The following is a 19,333-nucleotide window of genomic DNA, read 5'->3' on the forward strand; positions in this document are numbered from 1 at the left end:
CTCCCTCAGGGCGGGCCCGCAGCGCGAGACGGCGCCTCGGGGCCGGGCGGCGCCTCACGGGCGGAGCGGCCCCCGGGCCGGGCGGCGCAGGCGCCGGGCGGAGCGGCTGCCGCGGAGGCCCCGCACCGGGTAAACACACCGGGTGATCGCCGGGAATCCCCCGGGCCCTCAGGTACCGCTAGCGAGACTGCGGGCGGGGCGGGCGCCGCTGGCCGGGGCCTGCTCGGTGTCGGGGCGGGGAGCGGCTGTGGCCTGCGCGTCTCGGCCGAGCGCGGTGTCAGGTGCGGCGTGAAGGAGGCGAAGGCGGGGGAGAAGCGTGCGGAGCCGCTTTTCCCATTGTTCTGTGGGCTCCTGCAGCGCTCGGGCGGCAGTGCCGGCCCGGGCCGGGCCGCAGCGGAGCCTGGGGCCTGGCGGAGCCGCACCGAGGGAAGCAGGCCGTGGCCCAGGCAGAGCGGCGATGTCCCTGCAGGGCTGGCCAGGGTGAGCTCTGCGTGACGGTCGTGCTGGCCCCTTTGTGAAAAAATGCTGAAAACCGAAGTTCAGTGAGTAGGAACGTTAGCGTTGGCAGTACTTCTCCACGGAGGAGCTGCCTGCGCCCTTAGGAGCAGGATCTCTGAGGGAGCGCGGGGTATCGCTCTCTGAGAGAGAACAAAGGATGGTGGAGTGGCAGGTGTTGTGGCCATACCTTTCTTAAAACGATGCGGCCAAGGGGAACTAAGTCAAAGGAGTGACCCAAAATGTGACCGAAACCTGATCGTTATTCCGTTAACTCGAAAATAGATATCACACCTCAGCGTGTTCTAATGAAGCAAGATGTGTACATGCTTTACATGCACGACTGAAGTCACTCAGACTTCACCTAAATATGAAATGTCATCAACTGAAACTCCTCCTTTTACCCTCCCTCAAAAAAACCAATATAAATATAGGTTGAGAGGGGCGGAGGTCAGAGGAGACTCCACCTTTGTGTCTGGGACTGTCCCGGGCTGTGCTTCTCCTCCCCCCATAGGAATGACTGTTGGGTGAGGCTCCAGCACTGAGTGCTCCCTCAGGAAATTCAGAGAGCCAGCTTCTGTTTGCGATTGTGCTTTTAATTGTTTTCCACTGTAACGTATTTTCTGTTGATTTATTGCTCGTATTTTGTGTGTTTGTGTTTATCATTGACAGTCCAGTGTTTCTGTTGCTCTGCAAATTACAGTGTTTTGCACCTAAGCGTTGTTAAACACTTCCAGGTCATGGTCTGGCCAGGAGAATTGGACCAGACTCATAGTGTGTCTGTCATGCTGTTTGTTAGTCTGTGATTGTGGTAGTTCTTACTGAATGTGACTGGACTCACAGTGCTGCACTGGCTCTGTGCTTCCCTTTTCAGTGCTAAATTTGCCATCCCTCAGAATCAAAGTGCAGCCATCCCCATCCCCTCTGGTATCTGAGGAACAGCTGAAATGCAAGGGAAGTTTTTCTGCTAAATCTTCTTTTTAATGTGACAGAAAAGTTTGCTTTGGTGTTAACACAATGCTCTTGTGGTGAAGAGTGCTGGAGTTCTTCACTGTTTTATCATATTTAGCAATGCTGAACTCTGTGCTATGCCTGGTAATAACGAAGTCAGGGGTATTTGTTGGGGGTTGGGTTTCTTTCTTTTTTACTTACAGAATTTTTTCCCGTGAGTTGCTAGGAAAGTGACTACTGTATTTATGGGTACTTAAATAAAACAAGAGAGGGGCCAAGGTTGAGAAAGGAGCGTAGCATGTGACTACACTTCATTTTCTCTGGGAGTTTCTGAGGGGAGGCGGATGATACGGTTGGATCTTGGGACAGGTAAAGGACCAGGATGGGGGCAGCTGCTCTCTCTGGGCTCCCTCCTGCCTTCCTTAGCAGACACCTGTCTTTCAAACCAAGACAGCATTGATTCACTCATATAATACAGTTTCATTGTGTATATTGCCAGCATTTTCCTTGGGAAAAAATATGGAATTGAATTTAAAGCTGCTTAATGGAGAGCTGAGTTTTTAAAAAGCTCCACTTTAATTTTTTTCATGTAAGTTTGTTTCATTTTTTTTGATACACCTTGTTACACCTGACCTAAATACCTGAATTTCTTGTTATATTCAGTGATACAGGATGCTGTTTCCTTTGGTATTGTGTGCAGTTATGCTGATAGGGAGCTGTAAAATTCAAGAAGATGAATGGATTGACCCCACGGATATGCTCAATTATGATGCAGCATCAGGAACAATGAGAAGACCTTATAAGGTAAAAAAAGAAAGAGTGTGTGCCTCTCCCAAAATGCTAAATGCTGTTGGAAGAATACTTTTAAATGGTGACCGTAGCTAATGATAGCAGTACAGTGTTTTTAAGGGCTTACTATATTGTATTTGAATGCATACACAGAAAAGTCTTTGCGTCCATGGTTAAAATTGCAAGGGAAAAAATAGTGTAATTAGTTCAGGACCTTTCCCTGGTGAGCTTCTGTTGCACTCAGATCAAGTCATATCAAGCAGGGTTTTTGTATTTTCAAAGGTGGTGCTTGATTTATGCAGATTGTGGCACCACCAGGTGCAGGTTACTGCTCTGAGAAGTACTGGGTTAAGCAACTCTTGATAGTGTTAAATATCTTGAAAATCAAGTTCCTAACTGATAAAAGTTGGGAGAGTTAATTATTGTATTTTATTTTAATTAACCAGTTTCCCAGCAATATGAACTAGTTTCCCATTTCTCGTCTGGGACTATTGTGAAAGTCAATGGTGTTTTGTAATGCTGGGCCTCAGTTTTCAGAAGGAAGATCAGAATAGGGATTGAGTGCTGTACTTTTTAATGATTCATTAACATTGAAGAGAAGATGAAGTAGGAAAAAATTAGTTTTAACAAGATGAATTGTCTGTCTTTTATGAGGAGTGGACTCTATACCATGAGATGCATGTTGATTATCTTGTGCATGTGTGCACACATGGCACAGAAAAGTAGAGGTGGTTGTAAAGTAATCTTTGACTTTTGCCATTATTCGGTTTTCACGTTTGGTTTTACAGTCTCGAGTAATACTGTCTAAACACTACAGAACATAATTTTCTGAAGCTTAAAAGATGCAGAGTGCATTATTGCTCTCTACAGCTTTCCTCATCAACCTCCAGCTTCTACAAGTCCACTTGATATGCATTAGCATCCTTAAGATCCAGCAGCAGGCTGTGGATCCTGGAGCCCAAATGCTTCGGCCTTAATAAAAAAAAGTAGTAGCTTTATTGTTGTTTTGTGCAAAAATAGAGCTACATCCTAAGTGAAAAAAAATATTACTTAATGTTAGTCCCTCTTCTCAGGATTTCTTGTCTGCTCTGCAGAGAGTTTTTAGGTGGGCAGGTGTGTGGGCTGCTCAGGCCCTCAAAAACCAAACTTTGTTTCAGTATGAGTTCACCAACTCATTTGCTGTTGTGCTTCCTCTTGGAGACTTCTCTGTGTGCAGACCTGGTTGTATAGAAGCAGCACTGCTCAGACTGGATCTGAGTAAGGAACTGAAAACAGAGTGCTCTGAAGCAGAAAGAGTCAGGCAGCCCAAAATGGGGTTTGTGTTTACTTGCAGTCTGGCTGGTGGCGTGGCCAGCTGGACTGGGAATTTGCCTGGCTGAAAACTGCCCCTTTGCCTCCTGAGTCAGTTTTTAGTCAGGACTATTATCTAATCTAATGCACTCTGTGGATCACCAGCACTCAAAGGAGGGGAAAGGGCAAGTGGGGGAGGACAGGGTAGACCTCACCTTTTGAAGGCAACATGCATTTAGATAAACTCAAAGCAATTGTCCATCTGGAGCCTAAAATAACAGCATAGATGTAGCTGGGGTGTCAATGGAGTGTATTAGCAGGGAAGATCTGTACTCAGTTTTTAGCTCCTTTGCTCCTTCTAAAGTGATGTGACTGTACAAGTGTAACAGTTGGTCATATTCTTGCATTCTAAAAATATGTTTTTCTTCTGTAATTTTAGCCAAGCTATCATGATTCTGAGGAAAAGGCTGTGGATGATTCCGTCAGTACTGAAATCTCGAGTTGTTCCAGGGTAATAGATTCCTTGCAACACAAGGTTTGTTCTTCAGAATATTTTCCAGTGTTTAATAGTTTGTGCTTTCTGATGATGCTCTTCTGGATAGTATCAAACAGGTGCATTGCTGGCATAATTTATGCTTTATGGAGCAGGAACCTCTAGGCAGAGAAGAAACTGGAATTGGTTTCAATTTATTTTCAGGTTGTTGTTCTGCCTACAAAGGTCTGTTTCCTGATGTGTTCTGTAGTGTAACAAGATCGATAGGAGCTAGGTGCTCCTGTCCAGTGTCAACAGGTTAAAGGTGTGGTGCTGATGTTACGCCATGCTGTTCTCAGAGTTCAGTCCTGTATGATTTTAAGGGGTGTGTTGTAGGCACAGAGGGACCAGGGTAATGTGCAGAGCTGCAGCTCTCAGGTGCTGCTGTCAGACTCCCTCCCAGGATGTGGGGATGCTTGTGTGGCTACTGGGGTCTCAATGCCCTCAGCCATTAGGATACGCAATGGGATACGTGTCATTTTAATGTTGTTTTAGTTACTTAGAATTTTTGGCAGTTCCTTCTTTTTTTTTTTTTTTTCCCCTGATGCAAACTTAAAATGTAAGGGGATCCAGGTGTTTACATTTGTTTCTAGCCTTACTGAGGTCAGGATTTGAATATTACTATCTGATGTGAAATCTCCAGTGCTAGCCAGTTCCATTGAAAGTAGTATCTTCAGTAACTGCACATGCTTTTTATCTGGTATACTAACCATGGAATCACTGCTAAACTAAAGAATTGTGCCCCTGTTAATCCTGAGTTTAATGTGTTGGAGTTTTTTCTCTCCTATGAAGAGCTGGTTTGAGCAAAGTGAATAAAGGTGTCTTTTGCACAATTGCAGATTGCAGAGTGTGAGAAGAGGAATGCCAAATCACATGAGAGCCGTAGCTTTTATATTTTTAAGCGATACTTGAATAAGATTTTAAATGAAGCTGGAAAACTTGGCCTTGTAAGTATTTGAACAGTTACTTTAAAAAATACTTAACTAAAATGAATTCATATTACTGCTTTATGTGGTTTTCACAGTTAGAAAGCATTGAGTAATTATGCTGGTGTACTTGAAATTAAATGTAGGGAACTGAATGGCAAAGGAAAAGATGATAAAAGTATGTGCATCCAGCACTGCTGAGGAGACAATTGTCATTTGATCTGTAAAGCACCCAAAGGAAGAGTTTGTGACTTCAGTGTATCTAAACATTTGTTGCCAGAATGCAGCTATAGGAACACCCTGTTCTGGTCACAATAATGGTTGGAAACTGGAAGGAACCAGATCTGGGTTGTTGTAGGCTTTTAAGGCTTGTATTGTAGGTTTGCCATGTTAACCTGCAGAGGGTGGAAGCAAGGACAGGTAGCCTTTGAGGAATACAGAGAGATTGTCCAAGCAGGGACAGTCTGCTTCAGAAGGGTGCTGGTACATATGATCAGGCTTTGGCCTATGGATGCGTTTCTATTTCCAAAGAAGCAGCTTTTAACCATTGTTTTGCTTTGCTTTGAATTCAGCCTGAGGAAAATGTGGACCGTGTCCATTATGATGCTGAGATCATTCTTACAAGACAGACATATTTGGAGATCGTCAGGTTTGTCAATGAGGAGGCCTGGCAGCCAGGTGCCCTGGATGAGGCACTGAGTGATATTTTGATCAATTTTAAACGCCACGATGAGCAAGCTTGGCGGTGGAGATTTGAAGACGCCTTTGGAATTGATCTATATAATTTGTTTTTGGTAAGAGAATAAAGTTTGATTATTGGTTTTAATTGCTGTTTTCTTCAGTTTCTCTATGCTAGTCAATTAATATTACCATTTTAACTCCACAGATAAAGCAGTTCTTTCCATCATACTTTGAGTGAGTCACTTTTTTGTGGTTGCTGAAGGATGTATTTGCTTAAAGAAGGAATTCAAGCTTTTTATTACTGTGGTCATCTGTTCTCATTGTAGCTTTGGTTTGGGGCATTTTTCTGCTGTGCTTTTTTTTTTTTTTTCCTTACATTCCTTTTCTATCTGTGCTGCCAGATTCATTATGCTCTAGTGCTTTCTTACCACTAGAACTGACACCTCATGCATTATAGATCTTCCAGGTTTGTCTCTTGTTCATGTAGTTGTTGAAGCTGTTGGCTTCTCCAAGAGTTGGAATATATACTGAAGCAAGTATATATTTGAACTCCTATAGATCAGGGCAAATTTTGTGGAAAAAAATTGTATAGTGTGGGAGAGAAGAGCATGGCTATGGGAATTACAAAGTGCTAAGCTGAGGATCTCTAATAAGCTGAAGCTTTCTGAATAAATCTTGAGAATTCAAAATATGCCAATGTTTTATTCTGACATAATCTTGCAAGTAGCCTGTCTAGGTGTGAGGGGTCCCTGGAACCCAGCTGACAAAAGTAGGCTGTCAGTAACCTCTGACAGGGGTCCTCAGGTGGAAGGACACTGTGGAGTGCTTCTCTGAAGTCTTGCTGCTGGTACCCAGACTGTAACTTTGTCTCTTTACCAAAGTGCAGGAGTTGGCAGCAGCTGTTCTGTGGTTCATAGCAGGTACAAATTGACTGACACCAGTTTGGTAATTTAGAAGTGTGGTTGCTAGTGTAACAAACATCCTAAGGAAGAAATAACTGAATATCATAAGAAACAAATCAGCAACTGCAATGTAAGGCTGTGACAGGAATGAGTATTAGTACTGGCACAAAACTGTTCTGCCTTGTGCTGCTCAGATGGGCTGTGGGAGCAAGGAAAAACTTCTCAGCTATTCTGTGTAATTGACATTAGTAAAAACAAGAGTTGGAAGTTTCTTCATGTGTACTGTGAGTAAGCCTGGAAAGTTCCAAATGTGGGTCAAAATGCTTTCCTCTTTTTTTTTTTTTCAGCTACTCTTGTGCTTGGTGTGCATTGTAACCGTAATAACTGCAGAACTCTGGACACGTGTTCTTTGGTTAGTTCAGCTGAAACGTTTTATATTATTAAATTTTTTCATCAGCTTTGGATGGAATTGGGTTTACTTATTTAAGGTAAGTTCTGTAATCTTAATGGCTTTTTGGCTTAGAATTTTACAGTTATGAGGGAGTTAAGGTTGTTTAATTCCTTTGGTTGGTTTACATATAGCTTTTAATTAACTGCAAAATAAAAAAAGGGATAAACATTTTCTTTTGCATGTTGATGAGTGTGTTAGGTGTAAAGAACAAAAGAAACCCTGACAACTTTATCCTGCTGTAGAGCTGCATAAAACTGAGAGAGCACTAGAACTCTTTCACTATGTGGGCAACACAGATGTGACCTCTGAGTAAAGCAGCTTGGTAGAAAAGTTATACAGAAATATATTCTGAGTTTTTTACTTAAGATTCACTGGTTGAAACTGTGTTTGATGTGATAGATAAATGCCTCACTAATAGTGATTGAGTGGCTGATGGTACAATAGTATCAATTTTATTGAGGAGGAATTTAAGCTACTCAGTCAAAGCCCAGCCACAAAATCTGCCCTCACATCCTGTCAGCCAGGATTGAACTGCAGCTTGTCAGACCCAGGGATAGCGGAGTGCTGGAGAGTGGGATGGCTCTGGCATGGGGGTGGAATGCCATGCAGATGGCTTGGGCTGAGGCAGTGAAGAATTTTTTCTGATTTGATTATCAGTTGCAAACTGTAAGCCAAAGCTGTAATAAATACGGTTATTTCTTATGGGAATTATTTGAAAATAGGATGTTTTAACTAATAATTGAATGACAGCTGTTTCTCTGTACCAGAAACATTTTAGGGAAAGATGTCATCAGTTTACTTTTGCCTTGAACTTGTATCTTTGAATATTGGAGCCTGGTCCTTTGGCAATTCAGGCTCCTTTTGGAGAATAACTTGGAGGTAGCCATTATCTCAGGGGTTTTGTCCATTACTAGGAAGTTCTTGGAATTTAATTCCAAGGTAGTAAACTTTTCTAAATACATATTACATGGGGAATTGTGATTACAAGGGGACAATGGGGAAATTCTCACTTATGTGGAGAACACTAAAGGCTGCTGAGAACAAGCACGTACAGCTGAGGAGCAGCACTCCTGGCTGCAGGCACTCAGTCATGTTTGTTTGCTCCCTGCTGTCTCTGCAGAAGGCCTTTGCTCAGCACCAGGCAGAGATCGCCAAGATGGGGCAGTTCGACGATGTCTGTGCAGAGAAGCTGGACTGGAAGGGAAGTCTCTTTGGTAAGTTCTTGTCTTGGTACTTTGCAGTAGTAGTTAAGATAACAGAGTATCAATTCATAGTATCCCAGGATACTCAGCTTTCTTCATGAGTACTACAGGAAATTTCCTTCAATACATGATAGTGTGATTTTACCCTTTTTCCATCCCATAAGACTGTTTTCTAGGCCATGGGACGAGAGCTGATCACAGCACTGTACCTGGTGTATGTCATGGTGTTACTTCTTTTTCTTGTAACTTACCTGTGTTTCCCCAGCCACTATCCCTGGCACCATTCAGTGCCATTTACCAAAGACAGGCAGACAGAGTTCAGGACAAGGGTTGTTTTTTTTTTTTTCATGTATCAGGCCTGTGAGTACAATGGATTTCAGGAATTAGATCTGTAATTGTTTAATCAGGTGTTACTATTTTACAGAGAAAGCTGATTTTTTTTTTTTATTAGCTGTTATTTCTATCCAGTTCTGTAGCAGGTAGATGAAGTGTAGCAACTCTTAGAGTGTTTGTTTTGATCTTCCCTGTGTAATTTCTTGGCTCTGTTCTGTTTTTGATACATGGCAATGATTTATGTTCTCACTGCAGCAAAACCAAACTACAAAAACAATGATGTTGTGAATCACTTGTTTATAATGTAAAAGTTCCCTTAAGAAGTAAGACTTCTGCTTGTGACTAAAACAGACCCTTGAATCTAGCAAGCAAAGTAGAGGATTTCAGTCTCCCTGCAGACTGGCAGATGAGCAATAACACAGAATGATGCTGTATCAGTAGCTGTAAATATGGTGTGCAAGCTCATAGTTTCCACAGCTGAGACTTTTTTCCCTGAGGCTTCTGGGGACTGATCTCACCTAAAGAGCTTTCTTGATTATATGTGGGAAAACTTCAGGTTCTTCTCTTTCTTTCCAATCTTCTTTTCCCTTCCTGCTATAAGCTGTACTGCAAAGCCAATTTCAGATGTGTAGAAATAAATCTCAGTTTTGAACCATATCTGGAAGAGTTCTCTTCCATCTGTAACTGAAATGCTTCTTTATGTATTGCTGCTGTGTCACAAAATATATTTTTAAGAAGTAGTAAAAATACGTCTGTGCTTTGACTTCAGAATGGCTTAGAAGTGTATGGACATTTCGGGATGATCCCTGTCAGAAGTATTATGAAACTCTGCTTGTAAATCCTGTTTTGCTGGTTCCACCAACAAAGGTATGACCTGAGCCCAAAGGGACTGTTCATGGTGTTTGTTTCTGTGACAACACTGCTTTTCTGTTCATTTTTCTAGGCTTTGGCAATAACTTTCACTCACTTTGTAACTGAGCCTTTGAAGCACGTAGGACAGGGTATTGGTGAATTCATCAAGGCACTCATGAAGGAGATGCCGGTAATTCTGCAGGTTCCAGTGCTCATTATCATGGCTCTGGCTGTCCTGGTTTGTATACTTTCATCTTACATTTAAAAGCTCTGTTTTAGTTTTTAAATAGTAAATGTATTTATATTTAAGTATTATCTATTATATTACTTATTTGTACAACTGAACAGATTTCTTAGTACAAAGAAATTACTTCTGCAAGGGAATTTTTCTTGACAAGGGCTTCATACTACAGTTGGTCTAGGAATTAAAAGAGCCAAGTTTTGTATTCAAACTGCGTTTTTCTCCCACTGCCCAAGTAGTATATAGTAGCATTAAACTGCTTAGCATCTTAAGACTCTCTGACGGTTTATTGCACATTAGTTCCCATTTCTTCTTTGAGTCATTGCATTGTGATGCATGTAATTGGCATTTAACACAAAAGCATTGAGTTAGAGTCTTAAACATCTTTAATGTTAATTTTAAGCACCAACAATGAACTGCATCCAGCCTGGCAGCTCCTGCAGTGTGGTTAGACTGCAGAAGGCTTGAGCTGGAGCTGTTCTCTTCACCCGAGCTTTTCCTTCAGAGTCTCTGAGATATATGACAAGAAACCTGTGTGAAAACCATAGGCTACAGGTATTTGGTATTCTGCTCAGTTTGGGTTTTTTTTCCTCTCCCCCAGGTATTTTGCTATGGTGCAGGATCATCAGTGTCTGCATTAAGATACTTAATGTCTTCTCAGAGGAGAAGTCTTCCTCCACCTGCCAATGAGCAGGAGCAAATAGCCTTTGGGCAGTACGATGGGAGGACAGTAGAAGAGTATTATGTGCAGAGGCATCAGTATGTCCCCAGAGGCCACCAGGACAGAGGGGATGCTTCCACAAGGCCTCTCCCCACAGGGAGAGCGAGCAATGGCAGCAGGAGCCCGGGCACGGCGCACGCCAGCGACGAGCCGGATGCACAGGTACCAGAGTCCCACAGGGACCAGAGTCAGTGCTGTCACAGGGACCAGAGCCCCACAGACTAGAGCCTGATGTGTCTCCTGGTGCTCTGGGAGCTGCCATTAAACCGAGCAGATTGCAATGGCACTGCCAGAACACACTGAATCAACACACTTAACCCAGATCTGGGGGGAGGGGGGAGAGGAGCTAAGGAAGTACACATTCCCCTATGGAGCAGTTTGATGGAGGTGTCTTGGATGTGTTTCTTCTGGAAAAATATCTTGCAGTGGCTAACTGTGGCAGGAAACTACTGAATTAAAACTCTTTATAGTAAAGACAACTTCAGTTTTGAGATCAGTATGTATGTCAGCCTGGGCAGTCAGGATAACCCACAGAAGAAATGTGGAGGAAAAAAGCAGTAATGACTTCCCTGTAAACTACAGAAAATTCAAAACAAGACTTATACTCTATATTGGGCTGATTTACATGTTCTGTTTCCCGAGGGGGGAAAAAAAGCCTTGGTGATTCTTTGGGTGAGCCCTGCCCCTTGAGCTGGGATTCACTTGAAACAATAGATGCTGTCACTTTTGATTGCTTAATTAATAGATAATATTTTTTTTTGCAGAACAGGTTGTACACCGAATCTGAAGTTCGACTTGAAACTCTCCAAGCTGAAAACTTTACTGAAGAAGCTGCAATTAAACAGCAAAAACAGGAGACAGACCAAGCAGAGGGAGAGACTGGAGGAAACGGTGACCCTAATAAAAGCCTAGAAGGGAAAAGTTCTGCTGTGGAACCATGTGAAGAGAAGAAAGAGAATGTTTTACATGACTCCCAGGAAAGAGACTAAGGAAGACCCAGGCTCTGCTGTAAGTTTTCTGTTAAGTTTACTTGTCATGTACTTGGTAATTCTGCTCTCATTCTCAAATGTAGAAGAGAGAACATCAGCAAGCTGTTAGGTAGGGTTGTAAAATCTGGGAGAGTGCACATGTAGTATGTCTGGAATCTGAAATAAAGGTGTTAAGTTAGACGATACAGCTTTAAGTGGCCAAAAAAACCCAGGCTTCTGAAGTGTTGCTGCTTGTTGGAAATCAGGTTTGTTTAACAAGTTTTGAGTAATTCCCATAATGCTAATTCCCAGCTCAGATGTCTCAGATCTTAGGGTTTATGTTTTTGAAGATCAGTTTGCTTCTTGTCAGCTTGGTTTTAGGACAGCTTACGGATTTCCTCCTGGTGTAATGATTTGCAGGGAGTGACACCCTGATGTTTTTGCAGGTGTTTTTTAGGCAGTTTTAGCTGAACAGGACCAGGAGCTAGCCCGGGGATGGACGTTGCAGTGGTTGTTCTCCAGAACTCCCCCTGCCCAGCTCATCCTTAGCCAGAGCAGGAGAGGAGCTGAGGTCAGGTACAGGAAACAGCACCTGTGCATTTCCTGTGTGACACTGGAAATTGGGGTGCTGCAGAAACTGGCCCAGGCCCATGGCATTAGTGCCCAGTGCCCAACACCTCTGTGATTCCTGCTGCATGGGGCGTGTACTACACAAGCTGTAGAGTAGCACGAGCTGTTTCTTGAAAGTAAGTACTTCTTGAAAACTTTTGTTCTGAATTTAATGTAGGAAACAGTTAACTAAATATTACCAAAAAAACCCATCACGTTTGAAAAAATTGTTTTTTATTAAACAGAATTAAAACTATGGTTTAATTTTTTAATAGAAATTGTTTCTTCCAAACTGTGTTTCTGTAAAGAGACTAAAGACTGAAGCTATTTCTCCTTTTTTTTAAAATTACTATTTTTTAAAAAAGTATAAAAGAAAACAGAACTTTTTGTCAGGAGGTACAAATCGGGGGAAAAATCAAGTTTTCTTTAAAAAGAACATAAAAATTCAAGTCTTATACTAGATTGCGACAGTAGTAGAATCCACTCATGAGCAGTGAAAGAACTGAGAGAGAAAAAAAATCATCATAATTCTGATAGACTAGAGGCAATTAAGGAGACAACAGTACCAGTACCTCAGACACTGCTCTGAAAGCAGCTGCCAACTGCAAGAGCAGGGGTAGTTCTGTAACTACTGCTTGCCAGTGTGATGCTGCTGCTATTTCTGTGAAAAATCAGGAGAAAGGAGACAAAGCTGCTAATTGTCATCTTAAAAAAGGCAAGTGTGCTTTTCCAGCAAACCAGAATGATCCCTAGGATGCTGCTGTACAGTACAGATGTATAGGGTCTTCAGCTGGAATTGGGTCCCTTTATAGCTGAGGGCAAGTGGACTCTCTGTTCATCCATTCTCTTGGCTTGTGAGCGCAGAATCAGGCTGAAAAAATCCTCATCTGGTACAGTGGGGCCTTTGGCAGCTCCTGGAGGAGCACATCTTTGATCATCCAGTCTGGAACCCTACAGACAGAACAACAATAAAAGCTGCATATATACAGGAAGATATGGAGTAAGTGAGCAATACTAACTGGAAAAATCTACCAAAAGCTTTTGGTATCAGCTTTAAACTAGAAGAGAGGTTTAATTTTTAAATTTTGTTTCAAGTTAAACTTGCTAAATGAAATTAAGAGTCCAAGTGTAACTAAAATGGTTCCTCAGACCCACTTGTCTCCATGTGTCTGAAAATTACTCCCCCAGTTCAGTTCTTTGACATATTACAAAATGAGATTTAAGTGGTTTTAGCTCAGAAGGGGAATTTTTAGCATTTGTACAGGGTGTTTCTGGTCTCAGAAACCAGGGACTAAGAAATGGCAGCAGTGGTGTGAAATTTGGGAAGGCATTCCCTGGAGGCCCCCTGCCCCCACACTGCACAGCTGGGTAGAGTTTAATGCCGAGATTACAGAGGAGGGGCAAACCCTGCTGGGCTGGGCTCTGCTCCTCGCACAGCCTCCAAGCTATGGCGGGGTGTTCACCGGAGCAGGCTGCCCCTGGAGGGCCCTCAGGCCACAGGAGCAAAGGCATCCTTGAGACAAAAAGGCTCAAAGGCAGCAATCCTTCTGTGCTTGTTTAAAGCAGTAGTGTCTGTCCTGATCAGAGGAAATTAAATATTTTTCCATTCCTAGAATAGTATTTCTAGATTCTTTGCTTGACTCACAGAAGGAAACAGACAAGCTGCTACACCAGAACATGGTATTTCAGAAGGCTGATGAACACTGTCACTGTAGAGTCAATTCCAGGTGCTACTTTCTCACCCAGGCTACCATACTTACTGACCTTTGGAGAACTAAACATCTGAATTTTGTATTTTGGGCTGCTTATCAACCCATCAGACAAACCAGCAAGTCTTCTTAGTTCTTTTTGGTCTAACTGGTTAATGCACATGCTGTAATTGAAAATCAGTCACCTCACGTGTATATTGGTATAAACTATCATTTAAACTTAACTCTCTCATGGGAATGACCACTGCTCTTACCACCAAAACCTGGATACTGAATTCTTTCAGTTGGTAAGTTAGGATTGCTGGTGTATCAGGTACCCTCCTTAGCAAGCTAGGTCTAAACACTTAAAACCATTTTACATACTCCTTGTAGTAGCCTCACTTGCTTTTCTTCACTTTTTGAGCATTTCTTACTTTTAATAGTTACTGTGGTACAAATACCCAAATTACACTGACTAGACACTAGATAATTAAAAGAACCCAACTTTTGTGCTCTTATGTTCTTCCTTACCTGCCGTATCAGTATGTGCCTTAAAGCACGTGATAACCACGGTGGCTTCCCTGCAGGAGTGCAGTAGCAGGAGGCACAGTGCAGTGCACCCCCAGAGGCAGAAGCTGAGGCAGTTGTTGCTGAGGCTCACCTGGCATTTGATGAGGATGTCGAAGAAGTCATCATCCAGGTCCCTGCTGCTGCTGGCCACGAGGTGGCCCAGCAGGGCCTGGCCGCCGCGCTGGCACAGCCGCAGCCCGGGCAGCTCGCTGAAGCTGGCGCGCTGGTCATCGAGCCGGCGGCTCTGCGAGCTCGCCAGCAGCTCCAGGAACTCGTCCGTGTGCGGGGACACCACCGACGTGGAAAAGGCTGCCCAGGACACACACAACAAGTTCCAGTTAGCCTAGGAGTGAATTCACTGCTCTAGTGACTCTTGCATGCAAATACAGAATTGACTTTTTAAAAATTACATTTTATCATCGTTTTAGGTGGGGTAGAGGATGTTGCCACTGAAGCAGCTGGGAGTCTGTTTTTCTCCTGGAAGCAGCACCTCTGATCATCCATCCTGTTACTCTGGAACCGACTCAGCAGATCAAAGAACCCTTCGTCTGCCATCGTCTCACGACTGCTTTTCTGAAAAGGAGAAGATTTAGGGTGTTTGACCTCAGAGTGCCTACAGCCTACAGCTGTGACAACTGCATCACAGTTTCAGTTCAGTGATATATATTTTCGTATCTGAAATTTATTAAATGATTTTTTTAGTAAACCATTTCTATAGCCAGAGATCTATCACAGGAGAAGATGCTAATGCTAGGGCAGCATTTTGAAGAGTGAACTATATTAGAAATGTTTCATTCTCTGAAAGGGAAGAACCAGTGCTCTGATCATGGTACAATGAGAATTATTCCTCCTCAGCCCTTAGTCCAACAAAACCCCAAATGCCCATGAGAGGAAAAAGAAACAAGAGCAGCAATGAACAGTTGCCATTGTCTCCCCACCAAATGCCTCAGATCTTTTATTTTGAACTGACACATCTCAAGAGTGTAATAACATAAAAAGTATGTCCAAAATATTTCCCACTGCCTGAATCAGAAAAACTAGATTTTGTTAACTTTGGAGGAGTAGGGTCTAGAAGAGATTTAGAAATAAAAGTTACTTGCTAAGCTCTAACTTTAAAAATCCACCACAAATAAAATGTTTCAGTAATAGGAAAATCAGAAAGCTGGCACCACCCCTGAGAGAGCTGTAAAATGACAGATTCTGCATCAGTTTAGAGCCACAGTGTTTAAATCAAATTAAACCAAACAGGACAGCTGCAGGAAGGTGTTTTATACAATTCTGATCACACAAAGATGAGTAAAGGCCATGATCTCCACAGCCCACCACACCTACCCTCTGAGAGTTTGGGAGTCGATGATCAATGGAATTACTGGCATCCTGCAAAACTTTGGAGGTGGTGCCGTTTTTGTACTTTTTGCCTTTTAGTCGATTTACAAAATGAAGTTTTGCTGAAGTTTTGGCAACCAGGGGTTTCTGTTTTGCAAGAATCTCACTGTTCCAGTTTGGAACCTAAGAAAACAAGAGTCAGGAAATAAAGCCTTCTGATTTGATTTACCATTACTGTTTCTTCTTATGTGCTGCTGCTTTTCCTCCCCAAAATGAGGGAGCTTTGCACTATTTTGTTCTTGCAGCCACAAGGATGTGGTTATGAGGCCTGAGCTGCTGTTAGCAGGTTAGTGTTGTTACCAGTCAGTCTGAGAATTGAACTGAGTAGTAACACCTCATGGATTAAAATATGATCAGACAGTGGTTTTAATTAAACATGCTGCAATTGTTTGTGCTGGCTGCAGTGCAGGAAAGGCAGTTAATAGAAGTGCTGAACTGCAGGCACAGCTGGCATTTCCCACTTCACATTTTAAAACTGGAAAGAAAAAAAAATTTAAAAACCCAGTCCATACTACAAAGTGTTAGAGCAAAATAAACCCTTATATAAATGCAACTATTCAACCAGCCTTCCATCAAGTTTTCATGTACACAAACTTCCTAATAAAAACTGAAAAGAGGGAGACAAATGCCAGCACATGAACAAACAAGAATAACCACCTCTTTTCACTAAACAACAGAATAGATAACTTTATCAACCTGACAGTTTTTCTCTAAAGCTTCCTCTAAAATAAACAGAATTATCCACAACTGAAAGACTCCTGTAACTGAATAAAAACAACCTAGTTTTCTTCCTGATTCAGCACCAGAAATCACAGTCACAAATCTTCCAGCAACACTGCCTACCCAGTCAATTTCCCTTTTCAAGGTTTACTGAAAACCAGCACACAGACTGAGAAGATGCCACCCTGTACACACTCAAAGCCTGATGCTCAGGTCAGGGATTGTTCTATGCATTAAGACATTTATGGAAATTACTCTACTCAACAAGTACCTTGAAAAAAAGCCCTTGGTAAGCTCTAGCCTGCAACAGTAAATTAATGCCAAAAATCGACAGAACACATTGTAGTGCATTTAGAGCACAGACTGTTAGAGGATATGTGCTCCCAGATAAATAAGATTCAGAGTAAGAAAACCCAGCTGATAGTGGCCAAAAGCTTACAAAGATCCCTGCAGAAGCCTTGCCCTAGACTAAACATAGAGTGTTTCTAAAGCAGTACCCAAAGAGGCTCTTGAGCACCAGTGCTGACTTCAGCTGTACTGACTGTACACATGCTTTGAGATTTTATTCATTAACATGACAGCCTTTCCCTCACTTCAAGAAACTGGATTTAGATATCCTAGTGTGGAGGGAAAAACACCAATTTCAGTCTGCCACTGGAGTAATTTATGCAGAACTGCCAGTCCACTGTTGAAAGGCAGAATGTGAAGGAAATCTCTCATAGACTGACAAGGATTTTAACTGGGAAGTCCCATCACCCAGAGATTTCTAAGCTTGGGGGAAGTTGTTTGGCCTGTGACTCAGCTGTAACATTTCTGAAATAGCATCCTTACTCAAGATGGAGGTTCAAGCTTCTGATGGTTTGCAAATTGGTCAAAATCTCAAAGTGAAAAACACAGCATGTACTTTTAAGTGCCTATAAAATGACTGTAACCGAAGAAAAAGTGTTCAGAAGACCTAAGCTAAAACTTAGGAATTTTATTCTGAATTACTTTCATGCTGTAACCTCAACCCATCTCTATAAAGAGATGAAAGAATTCCTTTTGATGCTCATTACAGAACCCCATTCTTTCTCATTTGTGCAGAGTAAAGCAAGCTTCCCACCAGCCATTACCTGTCACATGCTGTTACCTAAATGACAGAAGTATTATTTGTTAGTATTGTTAGACCTGCTGTTATGGAGCTTCTGTGATCCACTAAATTAAAAAGGGAGGCAAATGGCACATCAGCACACCCTCAGAAATGCTTCACTGAAATCTCTGCAGCAGAACAGAAAGAAGCAAAGTGCCAACCTTTTCTGGTGTTAATTTCATAAGTTCCATGTTTTCCATACTGTAACGGCGTCCTCTTGGTCTGCCACCTTCAAGAGACAAATTCATCTTTTTATTATTACAGTTTATGGTGTCACTTGCAAAGCTGTGGCTGTATTAATCTAAGGTCCAAGACACAGACACAATTAGAACACACAAAGAAACTAAGCAGTAACTTGTGATTTACAATGTAAATCCTCCAGAAAAGGAGGTGCTGAAGGAGTCCAATACTGCAAGAACCTTTTTTAGCTTCTGGGCAGAAAACCAAGCAAACTTTCATACTCAACATGGTCAGTAAAGTCTCAAACAAGAGACTCTTTTTGAAGTTCTCTGTTGGGAAGGTACTCCAGAAAGAAGCACGTACCATTCAAACTGTTTTCCACTGTGTGGCTTTCTGCCATCATGGAGTTATTTGTGCTGTAGCTTAATCCAAGAACCATTTGAAGATCTGAGAGATTAAGTCTGGCAGTGAGTTCTCCACTTCTGTCTCCTACCTTCAAGCAAATAAAATAAGCAGTTGTATTACCTTAACAAATACTTACATGTGTAAGTGTAAAGCAATCCTTGTCCCTTAGACTTCAGAGAGAAAAAGGCTGAAGAAGTTTTCCTGCTTGAAGACTGAGAACATCTTTTTAAAGAACACCTAACAGGTAACATAACAAAGCCTAAAATAATCTCTGTTAGGCTACTAACTTGGAGTCTGTGATGACACTGAGTTGTGATACTAGAACTAAGAGCTGACTGTGGTGAGAGAGTGGCTGAAATAACATGGAATCAGCTGTCTCTGGAATCATGCAAAATGCATCCCATCGCTGAAAATCAGATGCATGAACACACCTCCATAAAACCTCTGTATGTGAAAGCAAAAGCCAACAGCCAACATAGTGGGAGTATGAAAATCATACCTCTCTTGAAATCTCCAGGTGCCTTTCTGCAAAATGGATGGCTTGGTCATGATTTCCCAGAGCAGTATGAGCATTCCCTAAACTCCAGCACGCTCTTCCTTCCCCAATTCTGAAAACAACAGACATTTGCAATTACATGTCTACCTGCTGAACACCAGAGGTCAGGTTTTCACTGCACTGCCAAAGTCATTTGCTGGGCCAAAAAAATAAAGGCAATTACCAGAGACCTTTCTAAAACCAACACATTAAATACTGTATTTAAAGGAGTGTGATCTGGTTATAAAAAAATATGAACAAATTTAATCTAGATTTTTAATTTTTAAGATCACAGCAAACAAGTTAGTCAGTTTTGTAAGCATGGAACACTGTATAACCTATTTTGCTTTTCCTCTGCATGCCCTATTAGCCCTCTGTATCCTTACTGACTTAAGAAGATAAATGTTAAATGTTGCAAAAAATTATGGTTGCACCCAACACTATAAAAAAAGCTTCAGAAACCAGGATTATAATATAAACTTTACTTGCTGCTGTGTTATTTTCCTTCCCCATCCCTTCCTATATTATTAACTTGTGAACAAGTAGAACACAGATTCTTATGAAAGTAGGGTGAATTATTATAATGAACTCATGAAAGATCTGCTTTTCTTTTCCTTAATTTACACAGACATGCTGTAGAAACAGTCATTCATCAATTTGTCTTTCATCTCAGACTCATTAGCTAAAATACCATTATGAGTAATTTTTGTTTTCCACATGAAAACCAAAGCCCAGCATTGAGGGAATTCACAGTAATGCAGCTGTCACTGGGGAACA

General features: G+C 42.0%; 2 protein-coding genes across 9 annotated transcripts in view; one reads left to right on the plus strand and one right to left on the minus strand.

Moving 5' to 3' along the window:
* CLCC1 (chloride channel CLIC like 1) lies at positions 1-16,334 on the plus strand. 7 transcript variants are annotated; one of them, XR_008841055.1, is made up of 13 exons: positions 1-172; positions 2,110-2,250; positions 3,965-4,060; positions 4,897-5,004; positions 5,556-5,777; positions 6,914-7,054; positions 8,138-8,231; positions 9,322-9,419; positions 9,496-9,642; positions 10,247-10,528; positions 11,131-11,374; positions 11,781-12,080; positions 14,630-14,718. XR_008841055.1 is itself a non-coding variant. In XM_056497356.1 (13 exons), exons 3-12 carry the CDS (start codon positions 2,149-2,151, stop codon positions 11,353-11,355), a joined length of 1,515 nt encoding a protein of 504 aa, XP_056353331.1. In that variant the 5' UTR covers positions 2-172; positions 1,370-2,035; positions 2,147-2,148; the 3' UTR covers positions 11,356-11,374; positions 14,630-16,334. The 7 variants fall into 7 exon arrangements, 6 of the variants coding, with proteins under 6 accessions (XP_056353331.1, XP_056353330.1, XP_056353327.1 ...); XM_056497356.1 differs by lacking the exon at positions 11,781-12,080 and adding an exon at positions 1,370-2,035 and having other exon boundaries at positions 2-172; positions 2,147-2,250; positions 14,630-16,334; XM_056497355.1 differs by lacking the exon at positions 11,781-12,080 and having other exon boundaries at positions 2-281; positions 14,630-16,334.
* The window catches only part of GPSM2 (G protein signaling modulator 2), a 26,763-nt gene continuing 19,590 nt past the window's right edge, over positions 12,161-19,333 (minus strand). Inside the window, exons 9-15 of one of the 2 annotated variants that reach the window (XM_056497349.1) lie at positions 18,521-18,629; positions 17,980-18,109; positions 17,598-17,665; positions 15,534-15,710; positions 14,612-14,774; positions 14,293-14,510; positions 12,161-12,894 (exon numbers count right to left, since the gene is read on the minus strand). In XM_056497349.1, coding sequence (XP_056353324.1) covers positions 12,730-12,894; positions 14,293-14,510; positions 14,612-14,774; positions 15,534-15,710; positions 17,598-17,665; positions 17,980-18,109; positions 18,521-18,629 — 1,030 coding nt within the window. In that variant the 3' untranslated portion in view covers positions 12,161-12,729. The remainder of the gene's footprint in view (positions 12,895-14,292; positions 14,511-14,611; positions 14,775-15,533; positions 15,711-17,597; positions 17,666-17,979; positions 18,110-18,520; positions 18,630-19,333) is intronic. The other variant, XM_056497350.1, reaches the window with a different exon arrangement.

The sequence above is a fragment of the Oenanthe melanoleuca genome, chromosome 8 (assembly GCF_029582105.1).
Source record: "Oenanthe melanoleuca isolate GR-GAL-2019-014 chromosome 8, OMel1.0, whole genome shotgun sequence".
Lineage (NCBI taxonomy): Eukaryota > Metazoa > Chordata > Aves > Passeriformes > Muscicapidae > Oenanthe > Oenanthe melanoleuca.

Excerpts from the sequence above, each read along its gene's own strand:
- CLCC1 (XM_056497355.1), top strand. The coding sequence starts at position 2,119 with ATGCTGTTTCCTTTGGTATTGTGTGCAGTTATGCTGATAGGGAGCTGT. Across the intron at positions 5,005-5,555 it reads AAGCTGGAAAACTTGGCCTT|CCTGAGGAAAATGTGGACCG; the intron begins GTAAGTATTTGA and ends CTTTGAATTCAG. Across the intron at positions 8,232-9,321 it reads CTGGAAGGGAAGTCTCTTTG|AATGGCTTAGAAGTGTATGG; the intron begins GTAAGTTCTTGT and ends CTTTGACTTCAG.